This window comes from Hyperolius riggenbachi, chromosome 5, assembly GCF_040937935.1.
Source record: "Hyperolius riggenbachi isolate aHypRig1 chromosome 5, aHypRig1.pri, whole genome shotgun sequence".
In the NCBI taxonomy this organism is placed as follows: Eukaryota; Metazoa; Chordata; class Amphibia; order Anura; family Hyperoliidae; genus Hyperolius; species Hyperolius riggenbachi.
Window position 1 is genome coordinate 98833937 of NC_090650.1, and position 18611 is coordinate 98852547.

General features: G+C 44.3%; 1 protein-coding gene across 3 annotated transcripts; it reads right to left on the reverse strand.

Annotated features, from left to right (window-relative positions):
* Window positions 1-948: 948 nt before the first annotated feature.
* On the reverse strand, window positions 949-18203 carry HNRNPA2B1 (heterogeneous nuclear ribonucleoprotein A2/B1). Of its 3 annotated transcripts, none has more exons than XM_068236044.1 (11): window positions 18049-18203; window positions 14030-14140; window positions 12485-12631; window positions 12194-12404; window positions 11993-12097; window positions 11306-11383; window positions 8490-8552; window positions 5889-6005; window positions 5681-5806; window positions 2276-2360; window positions 949-1048 (listed from the first exon to the last, which is right to left on the reverse strand). In XM_068236044.1, the coding sequence occupies exons 1-10, from the start codon at window positions 18052-18054 to the stop codon at window positions 2293-2295; spliced, it is 1032 nt and encodes a 343-aa protein (XP_068092145.1). In that variant the 5' UTR covers window positions 18055-18203; the 3' UTR covers window positions 949-1048; window positions 2276-2292. The 3 variants fall into 3 exon arrangements, with proteins under 3 accessions (XP_068092145.1, XP_068092144.1, XP_068092146.1); XM_068236043.1 differs by lacking the exon at window positions 949-1048 and adding an exon at window positions 1626-2103; XM_068236045.1 differs by lacking the exons at window positions 949-1048; window positions 5681-5806 and adding an exon at window positions 1626-2103.
* Window positions 18204-18611: the final 408 nt, after the last annotated feature.

An 18611-nucleotide genomic window follows, 5' to 3' on the forward strand; every position in this document is an offset into this window, starting at 1 on the left:
ACCCCATGGTCCCAATGCTCGAAAAGAATAAGGACACTGGGCCATTTCACAAATACATTTTATCCTTGGTAGACCGTACAGGTATAGGGAGTGTGAATATTGCAGCCATGTTTGGCTGCGGAAATTAGGTGGCCAGTATAGACCTACTCAGTCCCTCCAGAATTTTACTTGTATAATGCATTGCATTCAGCAGCCACTGATTAGAACTCCACTACACTGCACTGCTTTTTATTCTGCAGAATGGCACAAATTGTGCATTTTACCTTATTGCCCAGGTCTTACATCTTCAATGGGTCTTTCAGATACAGCGAGGAATCCCTAACCATTTCTCAGCCAGCTCAAAAAAGCCAGATTTCAAGAGTCTTGGAACTAGTAGTAGGTTTATACCAACTACAAAAAGGCTGTCCAAATGGCATCCCACCTCCAGCCCTTGCAGTGACCAGTGTTTGGCATGTCACTCCCAAACAACCCCCCCCCCCCCACACACACAATTTTTTGCTGCTCCACACCCTCCAGGAGACTTTCAGGAGCTTGGCCCTCCATGTCCCTGTAATTGGACTGCATATACTGATATAGGACATAAGTAAAGGCACCTTGCAAAACACACACACTTAGAAGAAAAAAAACAAAAAAAAACCTTACGAGAGTTTGTCTCCCACTGACAACTGTGAAGCAGATATTTAGCAGTTGAAAAAAGGGCAAGGAGAAGACTACAGTGTGCCTGGGGTTCTATGTGGACACAAGACAATGAAATCAAGTTACCATAACTTGTACTTTGCCATGTCTTCCACTGCAAATTCCTGCACACAACATGGTTGATGTGCTGCATGGATTACCCATTTAAAAAAAAAATACAATTTTGGTTTCCATACTTTACGCAACGACTGAATTTACCCAGACAAGATTTTCACAGTTTATGGGATTTACACTTTAGTTACCTGTAAAATCTTGCATAGATCTCAGAATTTTGGACCACCTGAATGTGTGCGCATTGTTTCATTTGTTGAGATTCAGTCTGTCAGACTGCTGGCCCGTTTCCAAATCAATGCTGAAAATTCCAGCAAGAGAAAAAAAAACTTAGAAATTCACAAAACAATGCTGCACAAGAAAAAAAAAAGGTTGTAAACAAGCATATTTGAAGTAAAAAAAAAAGTTTACATTTAAGCTAGGATAGCAGCTATACTGTAAACTGATGTTTTAATAGAAAAAACAAGATCTTACCTACAGAAGTTTAACTGAAGCTTAGCACTACTTTGCTCTACCCCCTCAGCTTTCGTTGTCCTCCTTAATCTAGAGTAGCAAACAACCTTTATCCAGAACTTTAGCTCACTGTTAAAGGAGTGAACTTAAGAGGTCGTACTCAAGGCTTCTCTTGCACTAGACCTGCGTCTGGGTAGAGTACCTCGCTGAAGATAGCTTCCTTTACTTGCCATGGATGAAGCAGCTGCATCTAAAAGATCTGAACAGGTACCTCTCTTGGCAGAGATCACCCTTTGTTATCTATACACTTTTCTCCTTATAAACTTGCAGAGCAAACACTTCATACTTTATTTTACATATCACTTAACACTACACCTTTCCTTCAAACAAAAGTCAAGATACATACATCTACAAAGAGACAGAAGTTTCCTTTCGAATTATTTTATTAAATGAAAGTGTACAACAGCTTTGTAACTATACACACACTGAAGTTTAAAAAGGAAAATAAAAAAGGTCTCGTATTACACCATGATCCTGGCTAGGGTATAACTGTTAGAGTTTAGAAATGTGTCACATTACCTGCAACTTAAAAATTCAACATTATCAAAAAGGAATGCCGCTGCACTCTTTACAAAGACCACTACAAACAAACATTTAAAAACCTACAAACTGTCTCAAAGGCATATTTTACAGTCCTTCCTCCAAGTAAGGTAATGTACTTAAATATATCCATTCCATTCACAAAATGGCTCTCTGCATCTCATCTGCTCTGGTGTCTTCTGTCATATCACTGCATGTTCTATGCATGACTGAGATAAATTTCTCCTTAAAACTTTGTAATCTCGATAACCTGCCGCTGTGTTACCTCTGGGCTCTCATCCTCTCCTATTTATACAGTGAAGCCTGTTTCAACAGAAGTAAAGAGTAAAAAGAATAGGTTATGATGATATCCAGCTAGCCAGGGTAAAGACAATACTATCCTGATAAGCTTAACCTGTACTAAATAGCTAAATATGTTAAAAAGTAAAATGAAGTGGAGGAAATAGAGGCGATTACACTTAGAAGGCAGGCTTACCCAGAAGTAACGTGGAATTAATAACGATTTCTTCCTCCATATCCACCACCGCTGCCTCCACTGCCGCTGCCTGGACCATAGTTACCTAAAAGGAAAAAAGCCCATTCTTGTAACTACTAGCCAGCAAAATCACAACATAACAAGTGCAGACAGTCTTGCTGATAAAAGCCCTATGTGAGCTCACAGGAATGCAGTAAATCATCCTATACACTATGAAAGGCTAAGATAAATGACTAGGATATTCAGCTGTGCCTGCCATGTGGTTTGCACAGATTTACTGTAGGCAAAGATGCAGCAGCAAGTGGCAAATTACGTCATAACTTGTGGAAGAATTTCCCTCCTGAGGCAGGAAACCCAGTTATGTACTTCGAGGTGTCTGTATATAGACTGGAAATGTTCAATGAGATGCAAATCATCCCAAGTTAAATGCAGAATTATGCAAATTTGGTAAGCAAATGAATTCCACGCTGAATGCAGTTACAATTAAATTTGTATGCCAGTTGGCAAGTCAAAATGGCCAATTAGCTTTTTTTCCTGATGGGAGATCCACCCCCCACTGTTTTATTACACTCAAACTTACTACTGTATAACTGCAGCTGATTACATGTTAGGTAACTCCATTGAAGCAGTTTTGTATTAACCACTTAAGGCCCGGCTGGACTTTCAATGATCTGTGCTGCGTGGGCTCTTCAGCCCCCAGCACAGTTCAGGTGGCAGGCAGGGCGATCAGACTCCCTCCCCCCCCCCCCCCACTAGATGTCCTGCTGGGAGGGCTCCTCCAAGCCCCCCTCCACAGTGCTTTTCCCTCTCCCTATAGGCGGTACAGGACAGCGATCCGTCCTTTACCGCTTCAGATAGGCTTCAGCCTATCAGATGCCGGCAATCCCCGGCCGATCAGAGGCCGGGGATCGACGATCTCCTTTACGGCCCTGCTGTGACAGCAGCGCCGTACAATGTAAACTCCGGGTATTACTTCCCCGGGTGTTTACATTTAGCCTGCGAGCCGCGATCAGAGGCTCGCAGGCTGTCCACGGAGCCCCCCGCCATGAACTGACAGGAAACAAGCGGCCGTTTCCATAGAAACCCACATGCAACCAGCCGCCGTTGGCTGGTTGTTAAGTGGTTAAGAACTGAAGCCATTACAAGATGGTTTACTTCAGTCCTGTGAGCTGCATGCTTTGCAAACATTTAGATCCCACAAGCAGTTACCGAAAATATTCCTACAAACTATATATTTCTACAAAATGACGCGTATAAACAGCAAGGAAAGGGATTACAAACAAGCTTAAAAAGGCAACGTTACAGACCAAATGACAGGATCAGTTTAAAAAAAGGGAACATGAAGCAAGGGGTATATAAAGGCTGCCATATTTCTTTTTAAAGAGAACCCGAGGAGGGCATTTTGAATCTTAACACATAGTCATGTCCTGTGCATAATCACATGCCTCTGTGTCTCGCTATTGCCGCCTCTAGTCCACCCCAGGGTCTGCTGTGCCCCGTGTAAAGCGCCAGGCTAGCAACGATCTCCTTGTCGCTAGCCTATTTCCCTGCAGACTGTCAATTTGCGCTCCCCCGCCTCCGTGAGCTTCCTCCAATCGGAAGCCAAGCCGCGACCCAGGAAGTACCTCCCAGGTCACGGCTTAGTTTCTGATTGGAGGAAGCTCAGAGGCAGGCAGAAGTGGGGGAGCACGGATTGAATGATAGTTTGCAGGTAAATGGAAGGCTAGCAACAAGGAGATCGTTGCTAGCCTAGCGCTTTACACGGGGGGCACAGCAGACCCCGAGGTGGATTAGAGGCGGCAATAGCAAGACAGAGGCATGCGATTATGCACAGGACATGCCTCTGTTATCTTAAGATTAATACCCACCTCGGGTTCTCTTTAAACACCAGTTGCCTGGCAGCCCTGCGGATCTCTATGGCTGCAATGGTGATTGAATCAAATTCCTGAAGGGGGGGGGGGGGGCCGCAACTAATCTGGTCTAAACGACCTGATCTGCATGCCTGTTCAATGTCCTTGGCTAAGGTATTAAGCCCCATCTACATGATACTTTGTACAATTCGATTTACGATCCGATTAAATCAGACATGTCCGATCGGGATTGGATTCGATTCGCCATTGTTTTGCAATAGCAAATTGAATCCTGATCGGACATGCCGGATTTAATCGGATCGTAAACAGAATCGTAATCGAATTGTACAAAGAATCGTATCGTGTAGATTGGGCTTAAGGAGCAGAGGATGAGCAGGATACCAGGCAACTGGTATTACTTTAAGTTAATATATGTCAGCCTCCATATAAGTTTTAAGTCAGTTAAAGAGAACCAGAGTTTAAATTCAAAATTCATACATACCTGGGGCTTTCTCCAGCCCCCTTCAGCCTGATCGCTCCCTTGGCATCCTCTGCCTCATGGGTCCTCTAAGATCTCCCACCACTGGAAGCGTACTGCACAGGCATCTCCTGGCCGCAGGAGCGAGACGAGAACCGCACAGCCACACTGCGCCAGATGGCCCAAGTTACAAGGATCCCTTACGGAAGACCCAGGAGGCCGGCGCCGAGGGAGCAATAAGGCCGAAGGGGGCTGGAGGAAGCCCCAGACATGTATGAGTTTTATTTATCTCAGGTACACTAACTCCTTCCAGGCTACTTCACCAAAGTCAGTTACTGCATGTGAAGTTATTTTGTAATAGGCATACAGTAAATGAAAATAGGAGGGCTATAGAGGCTGTCATATTTCCTTTTAAACAATTCCAGTTTGTCCAGCTGACATTTCTGGCATCTGTGTCTGAATCACACCCCCCAAAACAAGCATGCAGCTAATCTAGCTAGAGCGTCTGCTCACCATGCTTGTTTAGTGTCTATGGCTAAAAGCATTAGAGGCAGTGAAACAGGACAGACAGGCAATGTTGGTAATAAAATCAGCCTCCATACCCATCGCCTCAGGTGCCCTGGGTACAGGGTAGCTCCATATGCCTTTACTATAACACCCCCTGACTTAGCCAATTGAAATAAAGCTGCACTGATCTTTATGTGAACCTTGCATAAAATGCGCACATTTTACAAGCTATAAAAAATTTAGTACACCAGCCATCAATGAGAATGGAGGGTAGAAGGCACAGGACATGGGGAATAATTTTGTGGACACTCATGAAACCTTCCCCTCTTCCTATTCTCAATGGCACTCACTGGGACAGGAAAAGTCTTCCAAATAAGCAGACAATATTTACAGAATATTTAAACCCTTCCTAACCTTTTTTAAGTCCCGTCTGTCCAATTTGGTGACATTTCCCTCACTTCCTATTCTTGGTGACAGCAGTCCATGAGACAGGAAGTGAGGGGAAATTTCCCCAACACAGAAATAACCCTGACAGTGGTTCTAGCCCTTCTGAGACTGTACTGAGTTTACCTCCTCCATATGGTCCTCCCATGCTTCTGCTGCCACCAAAGTTTCCTCCGCTCTTCATTGGGCCATAATTTGATGACTGCTGGTTGTAGTTTCCAAATTCATTGTAGTTTCCTCCCCCATAGTTACCTAAGCCAGTCACAATATATTTTAAGCCACTGAACAACAATTACCATATGAAACTTTTTAAAAAGCATCAGAAGGCCTTTACCTCCGCCATAGTTGTCATAGCCGCCACCATATCCACCACCTTGATTGCCATAGCCAGGGCCGCCACCATAACCACCACGTCCACCACCATAGCCAGGTCCACCTCCAAAGTTTCCACCTAAAGAAGTAAAAAAATGTAACTATACTATTGAAAATAGACAGGGGAAAAAAAATGGTTGCCTCATTTGCCTGAAAAACCTGGTAATTGTGGAGAAGTCTCCCCCAGCTCCCTGGGGACTACATGCAGTTCCTCTATTGCCTACAACATAGCCTCAGTCCATAGCTAAAGCTGTAGATGGACTAAATACACACCTACTAGCTAATACTCAAGCAGGAATTATAGTGTATAGCTGGTAGCACACCTAATCTGCCATCACTCATTTGTTCTCTGCCTGCCATCCCTCCCCATAGAAGGAGCACACTGGCCATGGCCAAACAGTATCAGTACAACACTTTCAATGTTGCCATTTCAATTAAGGAATGCAAAGGCCAACAGTAATCTAGCATGTGTACAAAGCATAAGGGCCGACGTACACAAAGCACCTCAAACGAAAAAGCCACTGCATTTTAGGTTAGCCCACACTGTAAAAAAAATGCAATGCAACTGGACTCCAACTGCAGCTTTACACACTACTTGAAGATTAAAGGGCATCATAAGAAAAACGATGACAGTTTACAAGAGAATAGGGGTCAGCCCTGCTGTGCCAAACTCCAGACAGGTGCCGAAGTCTCAAGACTTCTGTTATGCTGGATACACACGTTGCGTTTCCGCGTCGATGCGGCCTCCGATTCGCGTCGATTCGATTATTTCCAACATGTCCGATTCGCAGGTCGATGGGATCGTTAGGTCGATTTGCCATACTTTACATGGCATTCGACCTAAAAATAATCGAAATGCGCTCGGAAATAATCGAATGCCGCATCGAACGCGGAAACGCAACGTGTGTATCCAGCATAAGTTTGTTCTGTAGTTTCCTCCATCTCTGGCAGCACTTAGAATCACAACTGTGTACTTTAGAAGCACTCTGTTAACCAGGTAAAAAAAAAAAAAAAAAAAAGGGGGGGGGGAAGCTTATTGGCATGGTAGTTTAAGCTCAACGCTTTATGAATTGTTGATCAGACTAAAAGTCTCCTGGGTTATAAGGAGAGTTGCCGTTTGAAGGCACTGCACAGACATACATTAAGTGAAATGGGGCATGGGGTCACATTTCAGCCAACATTCATAAAGGTACAAGGCAGTGTACCTAGAGCCTGAAAAATACCTTTACCATAACTAACTAGACATTTTGCCAAAAATCCATCTCATGAAAGTGTGTAGGTCTGGGAGACCTGCAAGCGATTTTGCAACACTCACTGTTGCTGGCAATCTGTGACATGCTACACAAGTGGATCCTTACGGGGTGATACCACTAGCAGCATTGAGAGCGCAAATCACTCCATGCAGCATTTTTGGACTATTGCATCAGTGGCTGCACAGCCAAATCATGATCACACCAGTAATCTTTGCCACATGGAAAATTTCGGTTTCAGCTGCTCAAAGTGAACCAGAGACGAAGCACCCTCATGTGTGTTACCATATACAAGTGGGAACATTAGAGAAAACACCTACCCTGCTCAGTTTCATTTTTCACTGCTCAGCCTGCTTCTAATCAGCCCTGATAAAATCCCTGACTGCGCAGTCTGGTTTTGCTCAGGAATCATAGCTGAGTCATAGCAGAGCCAGAAGGGGCAGGCTTGGGCTTGAAAAGACAGAAGACAAACTGCTATGATTCCTGAGCAAAGCCAGACAATGCTCAGTCAGGGATTTTATTGGGGCTGATTAAAAGCAGGCCGAGCAGTAAAAAAAATGAAACAGAGCAGGGTAGGCGTTTTCTCTAATGTTCCCACAGATATATATGGTAACATACATGAGGGTGCTTCGTCTCTGGTCCACTTTAAAACCCATCATGAACATAGACTTGAACCCAAGTCAGCAAACCCGGCATTTTCATTCTTAAAGGAATACTAATCGATTCACATATTTTTTTTCAATTGACACAGGAATTGTTTGGGAAGTGCTGCTAAGTACTGGTGTATACACTTTAGTAGCAACCTCTTTGTTTACTGTTATCAAAATACTTTCAAACTTTACTGACGCCAAAACTGACGCAGACAGAGCCATGAGGAGAGGGGAAATTCCCCTCACACTTGATCAGTTAACTATGTGTAACTCCGTGTGTGACAGGACAGCTGCAGCTTCTGTGTCCTGTGTTTCTGACTGAAGTGTTTGAAGAGAGCAGAGGAAATGTAATTGCCATAGCTTTTCATACTGTTTTTGCTTTCAGAGTTTGAAAAATAATTGCTTTCTGTAGTCTGATATGCAACTATGGCTGTGCATTGAAGCAAACACCCCTTCTGCAATTGATTTGTCCCAATATAGCTAAATCCTACCCTCAATAAAATTACAGCTTTTGCCTCTGATATTTAACATAAAAAGGAAAATGGTTTACACAGCTACTTAGACATTTGTACATTGTCATTTTAGAACACTTGGGTATTGATCGTATTCCTTTAAGCAATAAAAGCATTTGTCAATATTGGTATATATTAGGAAACTACTTACCACCCTGGCCTCCACCATATCCATTGTATCCATCACCATAGCCACGTCCACCACCATAGCCATCTGGTTAAACACATGTTTTGATTTAATGGGCTGGAACTCAAATGATTTTACAAATAAAGCATTACAGTGAACCTCCAGAGTAAAAATCTACTTGGCAACACTGAAATGGCTTGGTGTTTATTTAACAGTTTCACAGCATCAGAACTTTGTTTTTCTTACCAAAGCCTCATTTTTAGCTGTATACAAGCTAAGCTCCACCTCAAAGAAAACTGCCTGGGCATTTTCCCCCTGATGCTGTGCAAAGCATGATGGAATGGTTGATGTTCTCGTTGCCTAGCAACTGGAAGGGGTGATCAGGACAGTTGAACTGTATCTCGTGCTCCCTGTCAGCTCATTTTAACCAAAAAGACGGCTGCCATCATGAAATCAAACATTTGTCTGTTCTTTTAAAACAGGGTGGGTAAGAGATTACCTATTTTAATATAACTAATGTAACTCAATGACAGTATGTTTGTTTAGGCTGAAGTTTCTCTTGAACTATGCAACACTGGAATGTACAAGTGATCCAGCAAATCTAGACATTTCTTACATGTTATGCCTACTGACCGCAGAAGCCGAATTTCCTAGTTAGCAAATTAGGGGTAATGTTTGAGTACAGGTAGTCCTCCGTTAACAAACTAGATAAGGGACTGTAGGTTCGTTATTAACCTGAATCTGCAAGAGACTCTGAAGCAAGAATAAATCTCGCTTCAGAGCTCATAGTTAGCAGGGGCATGTGTGCCGCCGCTATCCCGTGGCTAAACGGGGGTCCCTTCACACCCAAACCCCATGCCCCCCCCTGCAAAATCAACGACCAAATTGGTCGTAAATTTTGCTCTTCCTGGAGGCAGGGCTAACGGCTGCAGCCCTGCCTCTCAGCGCATCTATCAGACGCGCATCGCCGCCTCTCCCCTGCCCCTCTCAGTGAAGGAAGACAGAGGGGCGGGGGAGAGGCGGAGGCACGTGTCTGATAGACGCGCGGGAGGCAGGGCTGCGGCTGTTAGCCCTGCCTCAATGCGGAAGCGCTCCCCCACTGCACGGAGGGGATTTGGGGGGGGGGGGGGGGGGATCAGGGACCCCCGTTAACCGCGGGATAGCGGCGTTTTAGCAGGGGCACACATGCCCCTGCTATCTATGAGGTCTGAAGCGAGATTTATTCTCGCTTCAGACTCTCTTTAAGTCGGAACATTGTGCCATCTCTGTCCTCTGTACCTCCAGTGTCCCCCTCTGTGTCACCTCTGCCCTTTTTATCCGTTTATACAAGTTTAAAAGCGTTTTTTTATATTAGATTCTCAAAAACTAGTCAATTTGAAAAAAAAAAAAAGTGGGCTTGTTCCCATGGAAACAGAATCCATGCCGTTCGTATCGACGGGTCGTTCGTAAGTCGGGGACTACCTGTACAATGATTTTTGTACCCACTTCATAGCCCTGCAAGAAGCTGTGTAGTCAGAGCAATATTAGGCATCTAGTGTGTTCTCCACAGCCCTGTTTAGGACAAGTGCAAAAGCACAGACTACTACAATTTACTAACCTTCCAGCAATTCTTTAATCTGATGTGAAAGAGTCAAGTCTTAGGCCTGGCACACACCATACGGTTTTTAGTTTAGACCCCACTTCTGATCAAGAAAATATACACCCTACTGATTGCCAGCGACCGACCCCAAGCTTAAAGTGTAACTGTCGGGCATAAAATCAATTCTTTATTTTTATCTGGTAAACCAGTAATAAGGATGCTAACCAGGCAATCCAAAAGTTAAAATGTCTATTACTTTTCTTGTTGACAAATTATCATTCCCCAATTTACTTGACTCTTAATTGGTACGTTGCCACACAAAAGTTGCAGGGCATGCTGGGTTGTCTTTTCGCTTCTTTATTTCCCCTCAGACTTAATGTACAGAAGAAAAAGAAAAACAAAAAACCAGCAACTTCCTTTGTGCAGCAACGTACCAAATAAGAGTCAAGTAAACCGGGGAATGATCATCAACAAAAGTAACAGAGATTTTAACTTTTGGATTGCCTGGTTAGCATCCGTATTACTTGTTTACCAGATAAAAATAAAGAATTGATATTTGATTTTATGCCTGACAGTTACACTTAAATATTCTTTTGTGTACGTCTTTTAGATACATTTTCAATTTCCAATCAATCAGATATTGCATACATAGGTATGCTTACTTTTACACACCTAAAAACACACGATTGGATCACACGATGGCCAGGGGCCCCGGACCTCTCTCACTGGCCGGGGCCCCAAGGCCAACACGTGATACCTGGAGGGGAGTGCAGGTGGGCCTGGACCTCTCACACCGTTTTCTTTCAGCTCTAAGACATGGCGGACAGGTGAGCGGTTAGGGAGGGACCCCTGTGGGAGGGATGCCTGCACGGGGCGGTCCTGCTAGCGAAGCAATCTTGCGATGGCGTCCAACTGAAGCCTCCCACCTGAATGCTAATGGCTGCTAGATGTGGTATGGCAGGTAAAGGGTGTATGACAGTGCATCCTGATTGGCTGACGAGCACCTGCTGACCAATTTCAAATGTAGCTGGATGCATGTACTGCTGTGTTCTATTGCTTGTGTGTGTTACTTACACACCATCTGAATATCGATCTGATCACTCGCTCAAAAAGGATCTAAAATTAAAAATAGCATGGTGTGTACCATGCTTTACCATCTAAAACAATACATCCAGCCCAGGCTTGCTTGACCTCACATTCTCCAACCTTAGTAAACTAACTAACTTGTGTAATATATTCAAACACTGAAAATTACACCTACCTGAGCCACCTCTGAAGTTGCTTCCAGGTCCTGGTCCAAAGTTTCCACCACCTCGTGACTCTCCAAAACCAAAATTGCCTAGACAGAAAAGCCTCATTTAGACAGACTAAAAGCAGGTCAAAAGTATTCTGAATGCAATATTCCCATACTCACCAATGCTTTCACTTTACATTACCTATTGCCAGCCCCCACCAGCCTTGAAGTGTTGGTCAATGATATGCATATACAGCAGAATCCCTTTATAGTAAACTCCATGGGACCAGGAAAGTAGTTTACTATATCAGATTACTATAGCAGAATTGGTCAAACATATTTGCTGAGACCTGGGTCCTGCGTTTACTATATCCAGAGGATTACTATAACGAGATTCTACTGTAATTCCAACTTGGTGCAGGATTATGCAAATTGTGCGCAACTTTATGCAGCTTGAAAGTGGACCAATCAAATCCCACCAATATTTAATTTGATTGGTCTATTTTCAAGTCACAGAATTTGCATAGTCCTGCATCAACTGATTATGCATCCCATGGGTGTTAAAATCAGGGCTGTTCTGAATTGGCTTTGTCTAGACAATAGCAATGTTTTTAAAACTAGCATGGAGGTCAAAACAAAAGGATCTTAAAAGGGGAATTCATAGGACTGGTAATGTACCCATGTCAGTTAAGGCACGTTTCAGGTTATACATACCTCCTCCTCTGCTGCTTCTCGTGTTTTGTACTTCATGCATTTCTTGCCTTGACAGGGCTTTTCTGACTTCTGCGTTGTGTCCATTTATGGTGTGGTATTTTTGTACTAAAGGAAGAAAATAAAGTCATATGTGTAGCAAAAACTACCTACTCAAATACATTACAGCATACCACTATTCTGAAGCACAGGAAGTCTACTTACAAACAATTTTGTCGACAGGATCGTGGTCATCAAAGGTCACAAAGCCAAAGCCCCTCTTTTTGCCAGATTGTTTGTCTGTGATTATCTCGATAGTCTCAATCTTTCCATATTCCTGGAAGTATTCCCTAAGGTGGTGTTCTTCTGTGTCCTCTTTGATGCCACCAACAAAGAGTTTCTTAACTGTAACATGGGCACCAGGCTTAGCAGACTCCTGAAATTGGAACACATGCTTGTTTAAAAGTGTAAAATACACCATGGTAAGACAAAGAGGGTTGCTTAGTAATGCATTACCTCCCGGGCTACTGCACGCTTTGGTTCCACAACTCTCGCATCAATAGAATGTGGACGAGCCAACATTGCCGCATCGACTTCATTCATGGAAGAAAACGTGACAAACCCAAAACCTCTCGACCTTTTGCTTTGAGGGTCTCTCATAACCTGGAGATAAAAGACAGATTGTCCATTTTTTTGCATAACCTTAAAACTATTGGCTACTTTAACCACTTCAGCATACAGTGTCACCTTATGCATCTGAGCAACTTTCACCTCCCCTTCATTCGCCAATAACTATCACTACTAATCACATTGAAATGATCGATATCTTGTTTTTTCCACCAGACTCTTTGGGTGGTACATTTTGCTAAGAATTATTTCATTCTAAATCCATTTTAACAGAAAGATTAATCATCTCATTTTTTGGTCATAGTTTGAAATGAATACATGCTACCGTAATTAAAACCCATGTATTTTATTTGTCCCGGTTATTACACTACTGAAATTATGAAACTAATAGGAAACTAAGTGCATGTGACAATTGATATAAGAAATGGGTCACGCAGAGACAACCCCAGGGACACCCATGAGAATGAAAATGCCTTAAAGCGGGATTGTCACCATAAAAATCAAATTTCAACAGCAACTGGTCTGAGTATTAACCTCCTTAGCGGTAACCCCATACTGATACGGGGTAGCCGCCGGAGGATCACACGGCCCTAGGACGTAAAAAAAAAAAAAAAAACACACATTACGCTTTAGCTAACGGTTCGCTAGCTAAGCGTATGCACTAAGTTGCTCCGTTCCCCCGCCCGAAACAGCCTCCGTTATACGTACCCACCCAGCATTCCCACGCCAGCGCAGCTGCCCAATCGGCTTCAGGATGACGGTGATCGGGATTGCGGATGACGTCATCTCCGATAGTCGCCATAGCAACGCCGGAAGCCGATCGGGAAACTGCGCTTTATGAGATTGTGGCGAGGTACGTATAGCTGGGGGTGATCGCCGGGCATGTGGGGGACCGGAGCAACTTCTCACTGCTGCAGATTTACGATTAGCAGCAATCACAAAATGTGCTACATGAAGCATTTTTCCACGATTCTAGAGCAATCAGAATGCTAAAAAGCACTAATCAAATCACAAGAGTGATTTAACTGCGTTAATCGCAGTAAGATCACTAGCGTTTTGCGCTTACAAGTGAGAACAGGCCCTAAACATCTGTCCAAGCAGGTCAAGAAAGGTTTCTTCTGAGTGAGGTCATGAACAATACAGTACTCACACAGACCCAGTAGAATTATGTACAAGCAGCTTCATTGCCACACACTCTAGACATTGAAAATGTATACAAAAACATGGGAAACTGCTGGACTATGCTCTACTAAAGTATTCAGTCTTAAGTTGAAGAACCAAAAAACATAGAAGGCAGAGCATGTTGCAGTGACAGTTTTGAAGTTTGCAGGCCGCTTCTCCAAGTTACAAAAAGTTGCAAAAAAAAAAACCAAAAAAAAAAAAAAACCAACATTTTGAAAACAGAAGAGCATGCCAAAGCAAGTATTAACTTACCACACAATCTGTCAGCTTTCCCCATTGTTCGTAGTATTTCCTTAGGCTTTCTTCTGTTGTTTCAAAGCTGAGACCCCCAATGAACAGCTTGCGGAACTGCTCCTTTTCCCTCTGCACAAAAGAAAAAGCAAACATCAGAATGATACTTTTAGAGCCGGTTCACATTACAAACGCGGACGGCCACGCATGGGGAATGCAACGCATGTGAACGCACGCCATCCGCGTTTGTATGCATTGCTGAGCCCATCACTGAAAAGTGAATGGGACAGCCGCACGTTTGCAACAAAATCTGCGTGCATAGGTCCGGAACGAATGCAGTGTGAACATCAGACAGTGCACTGTATGCACTGTCTGATGTGAGTGCCGGCCTCCTGCACGCTTTTCCAAAACGCGGCTGGAAACGAGTGCAGTCTGAACGGGCCCTTACCTGGTTTGCCATCATCCTATTATGGTACTTATGTTACAATACAAAAAAAAAAAGTAGCTTTTGTAATCTACAAAGATACAAGAATGAAGCTTATAAATTGAAACAAAACCTACAATACAATTGGTTGTAAAGGGACTGCACTTACTCTTTAGTAAGAACTAGCCACACACATACAACTCATTCTTTACAATTGCACAAAGCTGTCCATCTGATCTATAGACCACTGCAAGATGACCTCAGCTCAGGCCGAGCACTTAATAGTTTGAAAGGAGCATTCATCTTTATATCAAAACTTGCCCTAATAAAGCTAGCAAACAATGGTTTTCTAGATCAGAATTACTGTCAGCTAGATGGCATACTTGTAAGGCTGTTGCCTATGACCAGGGTTTTAATCTCGGCACAAGATAGTACATAAAACAGTTATGCTGGGCATACACCTATACAATTATGCGCCGGATCCCCGCTCGATTCCCGCCGGCGCTCTTTATCAGCCGCTCGATTCCCACGCCGGCAGGGATCGAGCGGGGAATCTATCCGGCAGGTCATCGGACCTGTCGGATATCATCAATCGAGCCATCAGCGGCTCGATTGATAAGGAAGCAAAATGCCGTGTATGCCCAGCATTAGAGCAAGGCCCCCTAATGATCCTGGCCACCCGTGGAGCACATCCTAAGTAGCTGCAGCTCTGAAACCAGGAGGGAAAAAAAATAAAATAAAAAAAAAAAACAATATAAATGTGCTGAGAGTGCATCCATTTGCACAATGTATTAACGACACTCAAAGGGATCGAAATTCAATCCCTCGGGTGACAGTTTGGGGCCATGTTCTGTATAGAGCAGCAACATTTTCTGTTGCTATGGGGGTGGGGATGCAGGCAGACAGCTGCGCAGTGAATCAGGAGAACAATGCCTTCATCCTACAGTCAATCCTCCAGTTTGCTCTCACATCAATGCATGTACACTAGATTCTCAGCTGAGAGAAAAAAAAACCCACACGCTACCTAGCTGACTCAGCCAAGAACCATCATCTAGTTTGTGTACAAGGACCCTTAACATTATACATGGGTCAAATAAAACAAAATGTTTGAAACGGTCTTCGATTACACACAGTAATTTTTCATGTTTAGTCACATGCGCCTATTCAGAGTCAACTCCATCAAAATCCAATAAAGACGCTGCTAGTACTTGCAAGATAAGCGGCATCTAGACACTTTCAACCAATTAGAAGAATACTAGATAAATCCACCTCCATGGTTCAACCTGACCATTGTTGCTTTTGAGTTGACTGTTAAATGGTACTGACTATAGAGTCCAACCGAGCCACCTACAGTGCCAAAAGGTACACACGGGGTAGAGATTTACCCAGGATGGATAACAAAGCTCAAAGCTGTAGTTAAAGCCATTAAAGGCCTTAAAGAGGAGCTGTTAGGTATAGGGTCTCAGAGAAAATAAACACATATATCAGTAGCTAAAGATTGGCTGTACTTACATTACATATGCATTTCACTGTCCACGTTTGGATTTCACAGAATTTGTATATAGTATATGCAGAGAATGATGCTCCTGACAGCTCATGGCAGGTTCCATGTTTGTGAAGCCAAATGTGTCGTCATGTCCTGCCTGCTTCTGATCACAGAACAGCTCATACTGAATAACACTAGTTTGCAGTGAATATTAATGAGCCATGTGGCTAGGAACAATAGCGGACTCCTGCAGTGTACGCTGCCCCGAGATTCCCCGAGATTTATCTGTGCTGTGGCTGGACTGAGTTTTAGAAGCTGCTGAAACTTGATCCCGTCTTCTCCTTAGCAGCCGAGGGGAGGGCCCCAGAATGCTTTGCAGTATGTTATGCGGCTTGCGTCCTGCTTAGGTCTAAGCATTGCTGATAAGCATACATCAAAGGTAAGAGAGATCTTTATCTTCAGTAATGTCTTTTTGGCTTCCTTCTAAACTGTTTAACACAGGAGACTAGAGGTTTACATTAGCTTCTGCAGCCTGACAGTTACTCTTTAAAAGCCAGAAAAAAGAAAAAAAAAAATCAGGCCTGTACGTTTTTCTCTACCATAGTGGACATCATCTGCGCCCTCCCATTCTTTCCACCGCCTGCAATTAGCTTGAGCTCTCCCCCCCCCCCCCCCCCCGGGTCGTGTTATCTACCCCACTCAAGATGGCTGAGCTGAGCCACGGCTGCGCAGTACGCATAGACGCGAGTGCACAGCTCTCAGCCCTCCTCCAGTCACATCTCAACAGTGGCACAAGAGGACGTGAGGAACAAGGACACGGCTGGAGGAGTGCTGAGAGCTGCGCAGGTGCACTCGCATCTATGCGTACTGCGCAGCTGCAGCTCGGCAGCCATCTTGAGTGGGGAGGATAACTAGGCCGGTGCAGTGGGGTCAGGACCCACCGGAGTGCCAGCTCAAGCTAATTGCAGGCAGCGAAATGAAAGGCACAGATGACGTCCTCTATGGTAGGAAAAAAAAAACGTGTAGGTACTAAGCGCAGAATGCTCCTGGCGAAGTCAGCGGGAGCTAGGATGCAACCAGACAGGCACAGTGGTTTCAGACTTGAGTTGGAAATTAAGGAAGTGAACCAGTGTTGGGGACCAAAGCATCAGGGAGTGGCTGCGCGTGCACAGGACGGTACTTAATAGTTAGCCGGGCGCATCCAGCAGGTGGCACTAATTACTATTTCCCCTCCAGGCCAACATGGATAGTAAGCAAAGATGTAACTCTAGTGGAGTTTTGTAGCCACCTGCCGGATGCGCCCAGCTAACGGATAAGTACCCACAGGACATCTGCAGGGGACCGTTAGAAGCCCCAGGTAAGTAACTTTTTCCTAATTTACCCTTATACGACATAGAAATGGTAAGATTGGATGACAAAAAAAAAAAAAAAAGTTGTACCATGTATGGGCACCATTAGCAGCAGTGAGTCTTGGCCAGATTCACAGGTCCAGCCTAAACCCTGGTATTCACTTTCAATCATGATTGGCAAATCAATAACCAACTTTACCACCTCCATGTCATACGAGTCAAGATATATTGAATAATATGCAGATTGTATAGTTAAATTCTCACACTACAGATTGATGGTTAAGTTGGTCAGTGATTGGCAAATAAATTTAAAGTGTGTACCAGGCTCAACATATACTCAGTATGGGCTCAAATCAGGACTTCACATGAATAAGAAGTGTAACTAATGCAATAACGAGAAATGCACATTAAAAAGCCGCCAGAGGAAAGCCACGTGTGGCAAAAAGCGAGAGGGGGAGAGAGGCTGCAGGAGGAGAATGCAGCAAGCTGCAGACTGCGGCCATCTCACTGCTCAGCAGCGCACAGCAGACAAGATGGCGGCTGAGAGAATAGAGCGGCCATTATACACATTACTCCAGCCTGACAGCTGGATGCTTGTAACGGCCTCACACGGTATACAGCTAAGCAGCGCGTGAGCCGAACACTGACTGAACCCGCCGCATAGCGGAGAGTCTGACCAACCGCCGGAGCGGGACAGCGGATACTGCAGCGTCCGGCGTCACGCATAACACGCAGCCCTCGCGCCTGGCGGCATTACATGCGGCTGCTCCGGCGCACTCACCTCCATGCTTGCCGGGGAAAAGCCGAATGTGAATGGAATGGACGAGGAGGACGCCTCTGCTGGCTCCCGGGCGAGGTAGTAACGACAAAACAGGCAGCCTCCTTCTTCCAGAACCTTCTCTCGCCAATCGTCACCACGCCCCACTACGTCAATGATTTGCGTGGTCGCAGCCAATAGCGACTAGTGGGCAGTCGGTGTAACCCGAACCGTGCAGTTGTGTGTAGGAGGGGGCTGAATAGAATTTACAATTGAATTACAATTAAAGCAGAATAAAGTTACAAAACTTCCAATACAACAGAAAAGGGCTATTTAGTCGCTAGGCTCAATAGAATGGGTTGGGATAGCATGGAATATTTCTAGGAGGAGCGCTGAGTAAGCGAGGGTGTGAGTGGGAGGGAGGTGTGTTTGCACCAAATGTGAGCGTGTCGAGTTTTGTGAATTACGTTACGCCCATACGATAACTGATCGATGGTAAAGGAAAGATGGGGGTAACTGTACAAAGGATTCTGGGTACTTTCCCTACCTTTGTCTGGTGGACCTGTCTTTTGCTTTGTCACATACAC